Source organism: Puntigrus tetrazona, unplaced genomic scaffold (genome assembly GCF_018831695.1).
Source record: "Puntigrus tetrazona isolate hp1 unplaced genomic scaffold, ASM1883169v1 S000000397, whole genome shotgun sequence".
NCBI classification, from domain to species: Eukaryota; Metazoa; Chordata; class Actinopteri; order Cypriniformes; family Cyprinidae; genus Puntigrus; species Puntigrus tetrazona.
The window spans coordinates 744064-762500 of NW_025048050.1; the positions used below are offsets into that span (position 1 = coordinate 744064).

Genomic DNA, 18437 nt, shown 5'->3' on the forward strand with positions numbered 1-18437 from the left:
TATATATATATATATATATATATATATATATATATATATATATATATATATATATATATATATATATATATATATGTGTGTGTGTGTGTGTGTGTGTTCATATTTTTACATTTCAATACAACAATAAATATAAACAGGTAATTATATTTACCAATTTAATGAATACCTTTAAAATCATAAAAATAATTTTGACTTATTTTGCATAACAAGAAAGTCAATAACACAATGATATTGAGATTTTTTATTAGAAAACATGTGCACATTATAATATTCACGTACACAAGCATGTATTTGAGGACAGCTCAGAAATAGCACATTTTCTGCCATCATTCAATAGTAATACCTCATTCTCGTGACTATTCACATAAGACGCCTTGAATTAAATAATAAGAAGGATATTTCTGTCTTTTATACTCTGTTCCACAGAGAGCGCGATCTGTAACGTAAGAGCCTGACCGCCTAAAGAGGGCAACTCCTTTTCCATACAATCCTTTTCTAATCTTCATCTATTCTGTGCTCAAAGTTATAATCCGTGGTGGGTTCGCTGTCTGGGTCAAACCACTGGTGAAACCAGGCGTCTGTAGTTGAGGTCGCTATTGTGGTGGGTGGAAGCGTGGTAGTAGGAGGCGTTGTTGTGGTCGTCTCTGTGGTCATGCTGCCGTTCATCTTCTCCAGCCTCTGCTTCTGCAAGCGCATCAGTTGGATACGGCGCAAGCGTCCGTTCTTTCGGGCCAAGGCAGCCCCTGAGCCCTCTACATTGACGCGGTTGTTGTTTACCGGGGTGTTGGTAACCAGTCTTGGTCTCTTCCTGGTCTGGGCCATGATCTGTTGAATCCGAGCCCAGTTGGATTTGGTCAGAGTGAAGCTGCAGGGCGACGCATTGGCGTCGTATCCCACGATGCAAAGACGAGTCTGAGAAGAATAACCATCGGCTCTTGCAGTAACACGATATTCGCCCGGGTTGAGAAGCCGCCAGTAATCGCCAGTGGCAGCTTTAGGAAAAAAAGAAGCTTGGATTAATACGCCACACTAAATAAAAATGGCTTTTTTTGTCAGCCGACCCAAAAAAACAATTTTTTTGAAATAGTCACAATGTATAAATAAATATATAAGAATAATAAATAAAATTATATAATGTAAAATTAAATAATACAATATAATATAAAAAGTACTGCTGTTAATCGCATCCTAAATAATAGATTTTGTTTACATAGCATATGTGTGTGTGTACTGTGTATATTTATTATGTATATATAAAACACATGCATGTATATATTAAAGATTTATTACGTATATATATATATATATATGTATATATATATATATATATATATATATATATGTATATATATATATACGTATATATATATATATATATATATACATACATATAAATATATATACAGTACATATACATATATATATATATATATATACATAGACATATATATATATATATATATATATATATATGTGCTCCCTGTGCCCTGCCTTCCCTCTGTGTTAATTATATATATATGTGTCTCATATATATAAGTCCATATATTCTGTTGGGTCCGGAGCGTCAAGGTCCCAACCCAATATACATGCCTGCCTGTCTGTATATCTTTATTTACCATTCTGGAATTAAACCCTTTATTTTCATAATCTCGTTGTGTATACCGCACAACCGTGACAGAACGCTCGGACCTACAAAGTGTAAATAGCGGCGTATTTTCATTTTTCTTTTGTTTGCCATGTTTGCCCAGTTTAAAGACAAACTTCCTCATCCGCCTGCTGGAGCAGGGGATATCTCTCGAGGACTACACAGAACTATTCCTCGAATTCTCGCTACCCGGACTGCTCTCTGCTCGAAATATTTCCGCGGATTAACACCTAAGCGCAGCTGTATCCTCGAGAGAGCCTCGCCGCGTACGTCGAGTATGCTGGTGTCGTGCAAATCGTCGATGATGGTTGCGCCTGAGGACAACGACACCAGCCCCACTCCAGATCCATATGGTCAGCCTGAGCCCACTATATAATACACCGTGGAGCGTATATATTCATGCGCGAAGCATAGACAGCCGACTGCGAGGAGAGCTCCGCCACTAACATCGGCTGAGGATGAGCTGATCATCCACCTGGGGCTGCTGGATCTGCAAAGGAGCTGGATGATGTAGACTTGGACTTGGACTTAGACTGGGCACCTCCTGTATCCTGAGTTCCTGTTCCCGCTCAGCTACCCAGTAAGCCCGCTGGTTCCGCCCAGCCGTCAGGTTCCGCCCAGCCGTCCCGTTAGCCGCTGGTTCTAAAGCTCGCTGGTTCCGCCCAGCCGTCCCGTTAGCCCGCTGGTTCCGCCCCAGCCTTCCCGTAAGCCCGCTGGTTCCGCCCAGCCTTCCCGTAAGCCCGCTGGTTCCGCCCAGCCTTCCCGTAAGCCCGCTGGTTCCGCCCCAGCCGTCCCGTTAGCTCGCTGGTTCCGCCCAGCCGTCCGCTAGCTCGCTGGTTCCGCCCAAGCCCTGTGCCCGCGCCCGTGCGCTGTCAAAGTCCCCGTTCCTGTGAGTGCCCGCGCGATCACGGCGCCACGCGCGCCCGTCCCGTTCCAGTGCCCGCGCCACGTGGCGAGCCCGCGCCACGTGCGCTCCGTCCCGTTCAGTGCCCGCGCCAGAAAGTGCCCGCGCGCCGCGTGCGCTCCGTGACCTACCCATGCCACACCGCCGATGGATCCCAGCAGCCCCTGCGCTCATCCTCAACAAACCATCTGGAGGCTCGCCACGGGTTGCCGGTCTGAGCCATCGAGGTTGGAGGATCCTCGCCTCACCGTCCTGCCTCAGAGACCCAGACTCCTCCTCGGCCCGTGACCCGCTGGCTCCCCTGGGCTCCTAGCTCCCTCCTCTACACCGTGGTCCGTCAGTCCACCAGCTCCACCAGGCTCCATCGTCCCTCCGGCTCCGCCTTGGTCTGTCGGACCATCCGCCGCCTCTGGATTCCTCTCCTCCGGCTTTGCCTCGTCCCACCGGCTCTGTCAGGCTCCTCCTTCCCTCCGGCTTCACCTCAGTCCTCAGTCGCTCTGGCTCCGCCGCGTCCTTCCCGCCCCCCGTCTCCGTGTCAGTCGCCGAAGCCTGCGGGCGTCGCCTTGACCTCAGCGCCTCGACGTCACCCTGGCTCTTCGGCTCTCCGTCTCCACCTCGGTCCCTCCTCCACCTGCTCCGCCACCGCCGGTCGGCCCCATGGAGTCGATGGCTGCTCCTCCTCCATGGCTCCTCCCGTCGGCTCCACCTTTACCCACCATAGCTGGGCTCTGGATCTCCTCCTGCTCGGACTCCTCCTGTCTCCTCCTGGCTCCTCCCTCCGTCTACACCTCCTTGGACCCTTCTGCCTTCTGCCTGCCGCACTTTGGGGATCCGTCCTCCACCACAACCTCCTCCCAAGACCCGGTATCCCCAAATCTTAGTCATTTTGGTTTTGTTTGTTTTTGTTTGTTACCCTTTAGGTGCCGCACCTTCCGGGAGGGGGGTAATGTCACGAGATCTGTTATTGTCATCAGCTGTGTCTCGTTACCCTGTGTATTTAAGTCCTGTGTTTTGAGTTCTGTTGGGTCCGAGCGTCAAGGTCCCAACCCAATGTCCCTACCTGTGTTTATCCTGCCTGCCTGTCTGTATATCTTTTATTTTACCATTCTGGAATTAAACCCCTTTATTTTCATTGAACTCGTTAGGTGCTCTCAGTGCTTACCGCTTAACCGTGACAACATGTAAATTTTTCTAAAATATACAGCGTGTGTTTACTTAAATATTCATGATAATTATACATATACAATTATACATTATATAATACACGCAGATATATTATGGAAATAAAAACTTAATTTTGGATATTATTAATTGCGATTGATCATTTGACAGCACTAAAAAAAGCCAGAATTGTGAAAAATAACAAGGTCAAGATTTTACCTCAAAGTGTGAGACACGATCACGCAACTGAGAGGCGTCTTTAATGTTATAGAGAAAAAATATGACCTAAAATGACAAAAAGCCTGTCACCTGTTTTGACGTCGTGTTTGATTCCCTCCACTGACACTGTGGCATTCGCTAGAAGGTTCCCATCGATGTCTCTCACAACTCCTTTAATGCCTCGATTCACCTGTGGGACACACGATCAACACGTTCTGAGGCTCTGACGCAGTTTTACAGCGTTCGTTCAGTTCTGCGCCTGTCCTTTGAGTTTACACAGAGATCTGATTTGTGTGTGTTTCATAACCTGCTCGATGAAAGCCAGCAGAGCCTCGCGGTTGTTTTCCCACTCCGACGCCAGTTCGCTCTCGTGAGGAAACTTGTCACACCCGAGGAAGATGGAAATCTCAAAGCAGTTGGTGTGCAGGTAGCTGAAGTCGTTCATGCCTAAAGCGACGCAGAACAGTGAAAAAGCTGAGAGATTCTTTTTCTTTCGTTGATAGAAAAACTGCTTTCTACGTCAAAGCAACAAATATTTCTGCAAACCATAGAGGAATTATATTAACACGTTAGTGGTGCTTTATACGTTTGTGATCGGGTGGTGAAAAAGTTTATTGCATGCTTTTTTTCCATTGCATTTACTGACAAACTGGCATTACCAGCTTATATAGTGCTTTAGTTCTTTGAAACAGAGCATCTGTTTCTTCCAACCCTATTTATGATTAAGTCAAAATTTGGTACGAATGAATCTGGTATAAAAATGCAGTATTAAGGGTTAAAAAATACTTGGGGATTTGTGTATCATCAAAAAAACGGGGGTTTTTTTTAATCAAAATTAACTACATTTAAAATTAAAATGATGAATGAATATAAAAGTTTCCTCAAAACTTTTAACTAAAATTCAGGCAAAGTTACGAACACAGTAGCAACATTACGGTTCAAAGATACCTAGTCTTTAGTAATGATCTCAAACCTTTCACTTTTTTTTTTTTTGTTTGTTTCTTTTTAAATGTTATTTTTTTTTAGCGTGTGCTTGTTTCAGAAAGTTCCAATGTTCCATTAACATTCGCATAACCAAGATTATTATTATTATTATTATTATTATTACTATTTAAATGAAACTTTCAGGATGTATTCAGAAGTATGTTTTTAACCTAACGGTAACGTTAGCAAAACATTCTTAGTCCTAAAAAAAAAAAAAAAAAAATTTGCGACCCTGGACCACAAAACCAGTCAATAAATAGCATTTGCATTTTTACACTTAGGTTTATACATCAATCTGAATAAATAAGCTAGCCAAAAACTAGGGGTGTAAAAAAATCTAATTAATGAAATGTTCTTAGCAATTTGATATGTTTACGGTAGGAAACGTATTATCATCACATACTGCCCACAACCGGTTTCCAGCTGGCCCGGTTGATGATGCCCTGGCCGCCCGTGACGTCATCGGTGTGACACGAGCCGCGGTGGTTCTCCGTCATGGTCAGGTGACTGTGCGCGTACGTCATGGCGAGCCAACGGAACAGGTTTTCGTCCGCCGTCTCGCGGAGAGCGCCCTCGTTCTGTCGCTGAATCCGGGCCCAGGTCTCTTCGTTCATGTGCTGGTAGTCCTGCTGCGCCGGACCTCCCCTGCCGTCCGCGGGCCTCGGCGGACGCTGCATGTCGAAGGGGTACGTGACGAGCTTCTCTCCGCCCTGTAGATTCGCGCCCAAAACAAACGGCGTCCTCTCCATCCAGCTGATGATCGCTTTAGTTTCAGTAGCGACCTGGAGTAAAGAATTGTCGACTGAATTAAACTAGGAAACTTATGTATGTATGAAAAAATGTCGCTGTAACCTGGGGCGCCGCCGCCATTTTGAGGGGATCGCCCTCTGCCGCGCGCGCTGATGATCGGAGTCGCAGGCAGCGCGATTCTTTCAAAATGGCGGATAAACAAAGCCGTTTTTGCAGAACTTTTTTGTGTGGTATAAAGTCAGCTTCACATTCTCTTTCGGCTGAAGTGTGTGAACATATTTACAGCAATATACATTTAAAAATTATACGTTAAGTTAGTTAGTTTGTCATTCCCCATTGATAGTTTTCCCATTTCTGAGCAGACACTTTACTCTTAAATATAAATGTTTCTTCTGTAGGTATATTTACATATTTTTCATGTTTAGATACAGAGGCATGGTGAGGAAAAAATAAGGGTTTCCCAAGAAACTGTTCAATCGCAAAACACTTTTAACCCTCAAAGCATTTACGTTTCCCCACACAATTAGCATTCACCCCAAAACTTTGCTAACAAAACATCTTAATTTGCCTCCAAAACATTTACGCACTCCCTTGGAACGTTTGCATTCACCCCAAAACTTTGTGTTCTCTCGCAAAACACCTGCTTTCACCTTCAAAGCATTTGCTTTATCGGAAAACTACTCCGCAAAACTCTGCATTCGCTCAAAAAACGTTTTCTCTTGCCTACAAAAACGCTTGCTCTCTGGAAATAAGTTTGTCCATCCACCCTAAATTAAGTATTTTTAAATTAAGTAGTTGAGGAGAGTCAAAGTACCTAAGGAAAGGACAATCATTTTTTCCCGCCTCATCTAATTATTGCTTTTCTTCATCACCGTGTGCCTTTATCGGCTCTATAAAACATAACTCCTGAAAACATTTTACTCACGGAGCCATTGAGAAAATTCTCAGGGATGGGAATGTGGTGATTGGGAATGACTCTTGGCACCCATCCCCTGTCCTCCGCACCCCACAGAATACTGTTCAGGTCTGGGAAGTTCTGGAAAATATCGTATCCCTCCTCCGTCCAGTGGCCCAAAGCCCAGTTCCCCATCTCAGAGCCCTATACACACAAGCATCCGCCCAAACAAACAATGACTCAAACAGAAACAACATGGGCGGAGAACAGGGAATGCTTGAAAAGTGTGTCTCACCATCTCGTAGGCCAGCTCATAGGCGTCAGGGTTCAGCGAGGGCACTAGATGGATGCGTACGCTCTCCACAAGGTGGCGCACTCGAGGATTGTCGTCGTTGTATTCCTTACAGAGGAACTGCATCAGAAGCAGCAAAAGTTCCCTGCCCAGAACTTCGTTCCCATGAAGCCCTGCTGTGTAACGGAATTCCGGCTCACCTTATTAAAATAAAAATCGGTTAGTTTAAATGGATATAAAACTTAGCAAACAAACATTTTTCGAAATAGTACAATACTGTATTTGTACAGTATGAGGTGCAAAAGGGAAATGTATTAAGCATTTTAGCCACCATTTATATATATATATATATATATATATATATATATATATATATACACACTTTAAGCCTTTGTACAGTCTTTATTTGTGAATCACACTGACACCTTTTTTCTTCAGAAAATCCTAAAATTGTAATATTTTTGTCCAGTGCTATTTAAAAAATCTTGTATTTTGAGAGGATTTTATGGTAATAAATAATATTTTTGTAATCATTATAATCACATCAGGTGATCATCCCATTGAAAATAGTACAAAAATGTTTTCTTTTTTTTTTTCTAATGAATGCAGTATGTCAGATTAAAATGTAGACTAGGCCTTTAAAAAAAAATATATATATATATATATATATATATATATATATATATATATATATATATATATATATATATTTTTATTATTATTATTATTATTTTTTTTAATGCAGATTAGAGGCCTGTATAGGAATCTGTAAAGAAGCTTTGAAATTTCTTTATTGTTTTTATGCAAAATTATGTACTTTTATTGGGTTTTTTCATCAAAGACCATGGGCTTAACTTTTTAGAATTTTTAGTTGAGTCAACTTAAAATCTTTAGTTACTTAAATGTTAATTTAAGTCACAACTAAAATATTTTAGTTGGCTAAACAAAAAAGTTTAAGGCAGCGGGGTAACAAGTTATTTCAATTATTATTTATTTTTTTTTACAGTGATGTTTCGCACCATTTCAGTGGTGCTACGATTTTTTAACATTTCAAAGTGTACAATTTTTCAAAGACCGACGATAAACTCACACTGTTTAGTGATCTAGCCCTCTTGGAAACTACCTGTCTCATGTTCTCCGGGGTTATCTGAGATCTCCATTGCGTACATCTTCAGCCCTTGAGAGCTTTTCCCGATGTTGTATATTCGGGTGATGTTGGGACATTCTTCATTGATCACCTTCATCATCTGTTAACACACACACATACATGAAGATTCATACAGGACGGCAGCTTTTCAACAAGACCAGAAGAGAGTCACAAAATAGAGTTCAAACTTCATACTGGACGCGTTTTGACATGCTGCTGACCCCAGTGACCTCGAGAAATACCTGTGTGGCTGGAAACGTCTCACCTGTCTCATCTCTTTATAGTTGTGATGCCTGTAATCGAGATCCTCTGTCGGTGGAACATCGTTCTCTGTTGGATAACTAGCTGGGGAGAGAAAATCATTTTAGCTATTACACTTAGGCGACAAAAAAATATGATTACAAATAACAAATAGTTATATATGTTTTTAATATACTTAGACTTAGATATGGAGACCCATAAGAAACACTTTTGTAATTATGTTGTAATTATGAAAGAATAAATTCTGGCATTACAAAGTCATAAAATGGCAGAATAAGAAAGTCTAAATCATGACAAATTAAAATGAAACGATATAGAATGTGCCCTTTTGTCTCATAATTTTAACAGTATTTAAATATTTGTCTCATGACTTAGTAAGTCATAATTTACTTTTTCTTCTCTCAGAATTATGACTTAGCGTGGCATATCTCATATAGCATACTTTCTCTCAATTATAAGTATGTCATAATATAGATTTATCAGTATTATGAATTTTAACTCATCATTTTGACTTCTCATGTCATAGTTATGATTAAGTAAATAAATTTTTCTCAGAATTATGAGTTTGTCATAAGATAGACCTTTTTTAAAATCAGAATTATTACTTTTATAATAGTTTTTATCTCATAATTGACTCACTATGTCATTTCAGTTCATTTCATAACTATGACTATCTCAGGATCGACATTTTATCTCATAGTTTTGATTTAGTATGCCATTTCAGTTGAGCCCATAATTATTATTATGTCAGTTTAGACATTTTAATTTAGACTGTTTTATCACAAAATGGCTTTTACCCTCTTAATTGTGATAAAAAAAAAAAAAAAAAAAAAATATATATATATATATATATATATATATATGTGTGTGTGTGTGTATATATATATATATATATATATATATATATATATATATATGTGTGTGTGTGTGTATATATATATATATGTGTGTGTGTATATATGTATGTGTATATATATGTGTATATATATATCAGAAGTGGGATTTAGTATATCATTTAAATTATGATTTAGTATGTCATTTCAGTTTATCTCACAGTTATGACACAGAATTATGACTTAGCATGTCACTTTAGAGTTTTAATTGATGCCATGATTTAGACCTTTAATCTCATCATATCAGACGTTCTGCAGTGCTTACTGGGTAACGGGCAGCCGAGCACCTCTATCCTCATGCACAGGCTGCCGTTCCAGCTCTGCGGGAGAATACGGATGTAGCGCGCCACAACAGGATACGAGAACTCTGTCATTACCGGAGTGTCTTTATCCACATTGCCATAAAAGAGCTGTACAAAACAAACAAGTATTAAAACTTGTGACGGCTGTGAAAACCTCGATGCTTGATTATAATACGCAGTGGTGGCCAAAATTATTAGGATTAGTGTTTGCACCAGCTAAAAAGGGTTGTTTGTTTCTTTTACTGTGGCGTGTCAGTACGAAATATCAGTTTATATTTCCAAACATTCATTTTGCCATTGATTGTAATAATCCAGTGAGATCGTTTTAGTCTGACAGCAGCCAGTGCTCCACACGGAGATCTGATCGTCGCCCAGTCTGTCTGGAATCACGTGAAGAAGCAGAACGAACTGAGAGACTGAATCCAGAAGAACCGAGACGATTTCTAGCTGCTGACAGTACTATAGCTGTAATCATTTTGGCCAGCACCGCAGGTTTCTTCTGTTTTAACACCAAGCATACGTGAACTGACCCACTCGGCATAACCATCGTGAAGCACCGTCCAATCACGACTGTCGTTACTGAAGGCCACAAAATACGACGAGACGAAGTCATCACTAGAAGAGAGAATGATTTGCCGGTTTAGGTGCCTCCTTGTCTTTCTTGGCATCAGAAAGAGTCCAGATGTTTTGGATGATGTCTTACTGTGAGTCTGAGTCCCTGCCCTGTGTGACGACGCCGGTGAACTCTATCTCTCGATGGGCGTTCACCTGAAACCAGTGCTCCTTCTCCTCGGTATCAGCACACCACGCACCGCCGTAAACATCGTCCTCATCAGCCGAACTCTGGAGACAGGTGATCACTTCAGAGGTTTCTTCATGCATGCATTTATTACGTCACATTACATGCAGCACAGCTCAATGTGTCTTACTTGGCTGCTCTCAGAAGAACTATAATCAATTAGGAAATAATGTTTTTGTTTCTTTTCCCTGAATTAGTGATTAAATTATGGACGATTAATTGCACACAAAATACGTTCACTTATGTGTGTACTTTGTATATTTATTACATATATTTATATTCACACATACAATATATATTTAGAAAATGGTGATGTCGAGTAATTGCTTACAAAATATTTTTTTATATGTATGTGTCCTGTGTATATTATGTATAAATACACTCAAATGCTGTATATTTAAAATATATATCTTTATAAATATATGCAGGATATATTTATGAAAATGTTTATATTTATATAAATTGTTATAAATATATTTAATATATAAACACCCTATATTTCTGAAATATATACATGCTTAAATATACACAGCACATACATAAATTAATTTATGTAAATAAAAATGTTTATTTTTTAATTCGATTAATCATGATTGCTCATTACCAGCATATTTAAAATTATTTACATAGATTTATTTTCATATAATATACACTATATATATAAATATATTTAACGCATAAAATCTATGCATGCATGTGTATTTATATATACATAATAAATATACATAGTACACGCATTCTGTGAACAAAAACTTTTATTCTGGATGTGAATAATTGCCATTGTTTGATATCACTATTATTAAATAATGCTTTTTATTATTTTGCTTCTATAAATTAATTCACCAACTCAGATAATTGCATCTTAATTTCAATTCTAGTTTAGATTGTTGTATTGGAAAATGCAACAAAAAAAGTAATAAAGCATTGGAATACTTACATTTGGTTATTAGGCAGACACTTTTAGCTAAAGCGACTAATATGAAAATAGAAGCAATCAAAATCAAGCATTCTTAATGATAATATCTAATAAATGAACTGTTTTTGTTGTTATCAGTATGCAACTGAATAATTATGAAACTTCAACACGATTTGATTGCTTATTTACCTGCATGTTCAGACGTCCTCTCAGAGCCGAATATCCATGATGAGACATAGAAGACGCCAGTATCTGATCATCCTCAACTCGATGAGACTCCATGCCAAGAGGAGGACACTCTAGAAGACAGGAGATACGGTGTCATTCTTTCTTAAAGCCTCTTAAAACCTGCGATACGAGCACTGGCAGCATTTTTTACAGAGGAAAACCATTTGTGCTGAACAAAGGCTGAAGCTGGAGCCAACAGCGGTTCTAGCCAGTCTGAGTCCAAAAGGCCGAACTCCAGCTGGAAAGAATATGTCGGCTCTGACATTTACTGCCTTAAGAGTTTGTTCACTGAACTCACAGAATACCCACTTCAGTTTAGATCGTCGTATTGGAAAACACAACGAGGCCGTGTGTTTCTACTCCGCTTATAATGTGATTTGTGGCCGTTTTCCAGAAATACTCACTCTTTGGCTCGGCATAAGCAACCGTCTTCTTTCTCTTTTCCTCCTCCTCCTCCTCCCACATCTTCCGTAGTTTTTCCGCTGTGTAAGGGAATAGAGAGACTGAGACTTTAAATAGTTGAAACAGGTTTTTTTTTCATGATAAATCTATTCAATATATGCCAGCATTACCTCTAAATGTGCTTAAAAAAACCAACTTGTGTTTGTGTCTAGTTACACAAATGTCAATGGGTAAGAAAAACAAACTTAATTTCCCATGATGGTGTAGCCAAGCCAAGTTTTTATTTCTTAGCCTTATTTCATTATAAATCAAATCAATTTAATAACTGCTAGCACTGTTGATTTAGAGAGCTAAATATGATTAAAAAAAACAAACATTGGTTTATTCTTACAAAAAAAAAAACACTGAAGATAAAGAGAGGTAAATGTGCATTAAAAACAACATTCTGCGCCCAATTAGCTTGTAATTTATCGTTATTTCATAATTTTCAATTTTTTATGAATATATCCTTCTTAGAAGTAACATATAATTGGGCCAATCAAGAACATGTAGGATTTCACATACAGGATTTCCCTCAAAATCAAAGCAAAAAAAATTTATTTGCTTAAAAAAAAATTACATTTTCATAGTCATGCATTGCTGATTTTTTTGTTTTTTTTGGTCATAGTAAATCTTTAACAAAACTACTAAGTGACCAGCTAAATGTTTTCAAATTAATACATTTTTCACCTCATCTCATGTACTGCAGACCACCCAAAAGCTGGCCGCAACCTACAGCGCGCATGCAATAACAGCACATTCTCCTCCATTTTAACAAACATTACATTGATTTACACACCCTTTTCCTCTTTGGCCTTTCTTGCTTTTTCCAGCTCTTCCTCCAGCTTCTTTGCCGCCACTAAATTTTCAGAAAGAGCAAATCGGGATAAAAAAATATACTAAACATTCAAAATGACCGATTCAAGCTTGATAGAGTCGAATTAATATAAATGAACAGAAATGGCGCAAACTTACAGTCAGCATAATCATATTCCTCATACCAAGGGGCGATTGTTCTAGGAGTGGTGGTGGATTCCTCTTGATAGTAAAAAAGACATCAGTTTAACACGTTATTTATTTGCATTGCGTTTCTTGCTCGTTTTGTTTGTGCATTCTCACATTAGTGCATAAATCATGTGAAATAGGTGCAAAAATGTTTTGTTAACGTGTCCGTTTTTTTGATTTTCCCCAGACTTTCCATGGGCCTTTAATTACCTGGGATTGGTAAGTATATACTTGGGTCATCAGTGCTAGCCGGCTCCCGGTTTTTAGGGATGAGGTCGGGTTCTGGAACTTCATCTGTCAGGTTTATTAGTAAAAAAAAAAGTTTATCAGTAGATTAAGATTATTAGTGGTATTTTAAGAAGGTTTTTTTAACGGTAATTCCAGGAGAACCACTTATTAAATATTTTCTGCCTATTGTGAAGAGCATTAATTATTTAAAGGACATTTCTCTACTTATAGACATTGTGTAGCTCTGATCCTTTTCATTGCTGTGCTCTTTGCCTTTCTGTTTGTATTTGCACTGCGTGAAGGTGAGGTACGAATACATAAAATCCGTGACGTGCTATGCTCCTTTTTGCAATATGTAAACGATGCCTTGAGACTCCACAGATCATTTATGATTTTGAGCGAAAGCAAAAACATGCCGTTTTCATGCGAGTACCACTTTTCATGTCTTACTGCATCTAAACGGACAAATGCAAGTTAGAAGAACGGTTGGTTACAACTGTGAAGATAAACAGCTTGGAAAGAGATTGCATGTTTTTATTAGATCAGTGTAATATATACAGTAAATAAATCAGTCTATTGCTCTCTTGTTTCCTCTGAGGCTGGGGCTCTTTGAGTGTTATGTGCTTGTCCTGTCCCAAAGAAAGGACAGCTAACATGCTTTGCTTGAACTTTTATCAGATTTTCACGATATGTGGCCTTGTTCCTCTTACTGACATCTGCTTCAAACAATACAATGCACATAACTTTTGTTATTGCGGATGCAACGATTAATAAATTCACTTCACCAGCTAATTGCTATTAAACAGTGATGCTAGAGCTAAGGCAAAACGCAATAAAAGATGCTTTTGAGCTTCATACGTACGTCGGGCATCCCAGTAATCTGGATCATGCTCTTTGATTGGAGGTGGTGTAATCACATCTTTCTTGCTGTGGATGTCTACTGTAAGATAAAAAAAAGAAAGATTATGAATAGCAGTGCATTTTGAGAAAACAACATCTGAAAGACTGGACTATCGTATTACAATTGAGGTTTTTGCCCCGATTAGTCTCTACTTCACGAATGTGAGTCGCCAGTCTGCAGATTTTCTTCAGTTGGAATCGACAGATATAACAGGAAATCCCATTATGAATGATGGGCACACAATATAATTCCAACCAGAGGGAAACGATCAAACACATTTTATATTTTCAGGAGAACTTTTTCAAATATTTCGCCATGCATCTTCAGTGAGTTGAATGTTTTTGAGTTGAGTTTAGTGTATGATGCTTTGTTTTATTCTCTAGCCTTTACTAGTCACCAGGTGTGTGCTGCTTTTTAAAAAAATCTGTTTTAAAAGTCGTGTAATGTATTCCAGCATTAATGTGTTTTGTACACAACAATTCAGTTTTTACATTTAGCCTAATTGAGGTCATATGGGAGTAAAGGTAAAGTATGTCCTTCTGCACTACCATTATGCTATGGATTTCTATGTGTGTCCTTATTTTAGTCTCAGGTCCGTTCTTTAACGTGAGTGTGTGGGATTTTTTTGGCAGTGTTTCCACTCCCCAGGAAGTCAGTCAACCAATGACTTATAATTAGGCCCTCTCTCAATGTGTGTTTGCAAAAAGATCCAAAGCTTTCAAGATCTAAAATGAGCTCAGGAAGTTTTAATTGTGTGTTGTGTTGTATTTGTTTTCATACCTTGATCTGGGCCAATGGGATTCTCAATCTCCGTTTCCTTTGGCTCTGTTGGAAATACTGAGCACACAAACTGTATTTAAAGACCACAATACCATTTACTTTAAAATAATAACGTGTTGAAAACATACACTTGTCCCATCCCAGCTCCAGCAGCAGTTTTTCCTCCTCTTCCTCCATGGTTGACTTTCTGGTTGGTTTAGTTGTTCTAGTCATTGGCGTTGTGGTGGGCTTCAGTGCTTTTGGCTTTTTGGTGGCTTTTGGAGGCTTGGGTTTCTTGGTGGGCTTTGGGGGTTTGGGTTTCTTTGTTGGCTTTGGGGGTTTGGGTTTTTTGGTGGGCTTGGGTTTCTTGGCTTTGGCTTCCTTCTCAGCCGCCTTCTTTGCCTTGGCTAGACAATAAATGAAAGAACAATAACCACTGTCATGCAAGTTTGGGTTGTTCCATTGGGTTGTTAACATTAAACTAATTAATTACAGCAGGAGATGAAAGCGCTAAGGAAAAATCCTGCTAAAAAAACAAACAAGGTCAGTGTTTCAGCTATATTCGGCTTTGAATGTATGTTAAAAGATTTCATACCTTTCCATAAAAAGTTAAATTCCACCCTGATCTCTCTCCCAAGGGTCCATGGGATCAATGTAAACAGAAAAGGAGACTAATTTATTTTGTACAGGCGCCGCTTAATCTGCACATGAAGAAGTCACACCAATATGTTGGAACTGTCTATTCAGATGACAGCTCTGTGTCAAACTCATAGTTGTTCGCATTTAACAAATCAAAGCTTTTATAAAGTTTTACTGCTGTCATAAACTGCTGAAACCACTCTGAGGGTGGAAGCAGCGCTTGAAATACTACCTGATTAAATCCAGACCTTTGGAAACCTAAATAAATCACATCTTAGCGTGGATGAATTACTACAAGCTCATGTTTAAAGGTTTATTGTCAGCACAGAGTTACAGAAATACCTAATTTATAATGTGTTTTCATGACAGCAAATTAATAATGAAAATGGAGACTTTGTTTTCGCTAATTTGAAAAGTACGCAGTAATGTGTCAGTGTCTCAGATACGCCTGCAATTAAAAGTGATTTCTCATCAGATACATTGAGCTGCTCTAAATTAATTTTACAGCTTCATACTCGTGCTGTATCTATTAAATAATTCGGCAGGAACATCTGAGACAAAGTTGGTACTTCAAAGCGAGATAATTGAGATCTTCCAAGCTACAAAAGAGCAATAAAATCTTTTTTAGGATGCTGTGTAACTTCCTTCTGTTGATGATTTTCAGGCCATGCGACTGAAGGAGAGCTGTCACACACACGGCCGCCTCAAATGGATCAGATTTAACTGAGTGTTTCAATTCAAACCAAATGTCTGCTCCGTCTCTCTTCCTGTCTGTGTTTCCCAAACCTCACAGGACTCTGACCTCAACAAAATGTAGAGAAGGTTTGTTTTCGCATTCAAGACCCGTGAAGTTTTCAGAAACCATCTGTGATTCTCATTCGACCTTTCGCTAGCCCAAAACTGTAATTTTATTCCCACATGCCTCCTTCGTCAGTTTTTTTCCAGATGAAAGACAAAAAGAAGGAAAAAAACGGCAGGAGAAAGTGTGTCAGTGAACTGACCAGTCATGCTTTCGCTAAAAAAGTTGCATAACCTCAAAGGAGCCAGTGAAGCTTTTGGTTAAGCCAGCTATCTGTCATTATGACAAAGCACAGCCTTCTTCTCCTGCGTGAAACTGGGCTGCAACCACAAAACCCTCATTACATACAGTCTAAATGTCTTATTCTACTGAATGTTCAGCATTTTGTGAAGCAACTTACCAGCTAATAGCTCCTCTGGTGTCTTTTTACCCTTTGGTTTTTGTTTTTCAGCCATCTCTTCTGCTTCAGGCTCATCCATCTGAGTGTCTTCCGAAAAGCCGTCCTGTAGATCCTCTCTTTTTGAATTAATATCACCGTTTCTCCTCATTTGGATGCTCCTTGTTCTCTGGTCGGACCTGGCAGCATTAACCAACTCTTCATTGATAACCAATGTCAAAATCCAGCACAAGGCAAATAGGGTCGCACACGGAGGAACCCTCGGTGCTTGCATGGTCTTCTCCGATCTTCTGCGCAAAGTTCTGCTGCCGTTTAGAGATGGTGTCTTTTTCAGCGGTAAGTGTGCAGTGATTGGAAAAAGCAAAAGCTGGTGAGCTGGGACTCTGTCAGATTGTCCACGAAAACGTTTGGAGGTTGTTGAATTAGTGAAGCTGCTGTGGAAGTCAGATGCAATGGGGATTGTGGCTGTTTTTCCTTCTTCTAGTGGAATGGAATTCCGCTGACATCCCCCTCTGAGTGAGTGAGGAGGAGGACAAAACCCACAGAAAAAAAGAGGAGGAGACAGAGAGAGAGAGAGAGAGAGAGAGAGAGACGTAAGCACACTTTTAGCCATTCCAAAGATTTTTTTTGCTCACCAGGTCAGTGCTTATTTAATCAAAATAACATTAAAACTGGAACCTTGTGAAACACAATTTAAAATGGATGTTTCCTATTGTAATATATTTTATTCAAAGCATATTTTTCAACATCACCAGTCTTCGGTGTCACATGGTCCTTCGGAAATCACAATATGCTCATTTTCTGCTCAGACATTTCAGATTTTTATCACAATGTTAAAAACAGTTGTGGTGCGTCGCATTTTTGTGGATTTACCTTTTGTTTTTCACGATTCTTTGAATAAAAGGTTTTTGTAACGTTATGATCTTCAGATTTATCAGATCTTCAGAGGTAATGCATTTTATATACCTGCTAAATTTAATAAAAAAAAAAAAACTGGATGATAAATGTCTTTACTGTCACCTTTAGACAATTTAATGCTTGCTTGCTAAAAAATATATATATATATATTTTATATATATATATATATATATATATATATATATATATATATATATAAATATTTAATACTAATGTATATATAATTGTACATACGGTTTGTTTGTCACATTTTTATATATATATATATATATATATATATATATATATATATATATATATATATATATATATAATTTATAATTTTATAATTCCTAATAATTAATAATAATAAAACTTAATAATTCTTAAAATTTCCATAGATAACTGACCCTGTATTCTCCACCTATTATAAAGCCATCAAAAGAAGTTCATATTTAAATAAAGCACACCTGGTTTTATTCAGCAAGTCTTCTTAATGCTTTTTCATCGAGCAAATGAGACGACACCGAGTACGAAGTCATACCAAATAAGGCCCAAAACGTCTTCGAAGAGAGTCTCGTTTGCAGATCTAGCACAGATCTGGCCTGGCTTTAGAAAAACAGACTATCAGTTCTTTCTTCCTATTTTCTCTCTTCGTCTTCGGTGGCTGTCAAGCACGTTAGAGCTAATATTTTTTTTTAATTGAAACCAACACATTCATGACTCCATTCCTGCTTAGACTGGCATGAAGCAAACTGTGGAAAATAAAAGAAACGTATATACCGTTCTCTAGAAACTATTTATTGATGTGCCAGCGGACTCTGACGTTAATCGGATCCATGTGCAGAATCACAGACAGATGTGTTCCTGTTTGACTCATTTGGAGTGATCTCAAACGTTTGCTCATGTTCATCATTTTCTTCCATCATGAGCCAGGATGCTGTAGCCGTGAGTCACTTCTGCGCTTATCATTTG

At 38.8% G+C, this 18437-nt stretch overlaps 1 protein-coding gene across 1 annotated transcript; it reads right to left on the reverse strand.

Moving 5' to 3' along the window:
- Positions 1–226: 226 nt before the first annotated feature.
- Positions 227–17084, reverse strand: aebp1a (AE binding protein 1a). Its single transcript, XM_043231686.1, has 20 exons — positions 16569–17084; positions 14880–15137; positions 14752–14808; positions 13933–14010; positions 13053–13136; positions 12813–12875; positions 12637–12696; positions 11801–11878; positions 11358–11467; positions 10157–10296; positions 9984–10068; positions 9417–9561; positions 8263–8342; positions 7974–8097; positions 6854–7050; positions 6589–6762; positions 5317–5695; positions 4237–4376; positions 4020–4119; positions 227–992 (listed from the first exon to the last, which is right to left on the reverse strand). The coding sequence occupies exons 1-20, from the start codon at positions 16837–16839 to the stop codon at positions 496–498; spliced, it is 3120 nt and encodes a 1039-aa protein (XP_043087621.1). The 5' UTR covers positions 16840–17084; the 3' UTR covers positions 227–495.
- Positions 17085–18437: the final 1353 nt, after the last annotated feature.

Coding starts and splice junctions, on each gene's coding strand:
- aebp1a (XM_043231686.1), bottom strand. CDS start 16,839: ATGCAAGCACCGAGGGTTCCTCCGTGTGCGACCCTATTTGCCTTGTGC. Junction 14,809..14,879: donor GGAGCTGGGATGGGACAAGT/GTATGTTTTCAA, acceptor TTGTGTGCTCAG/TATTTCCAACAGAGCCAAAG. Junction 8,098..8,262: donor ACTATAAAGAGATGAGACAG/GTGAGACGTTTC, acceptor GTGTGTTAACAG/ATGATGAAGGTGATCAATGA.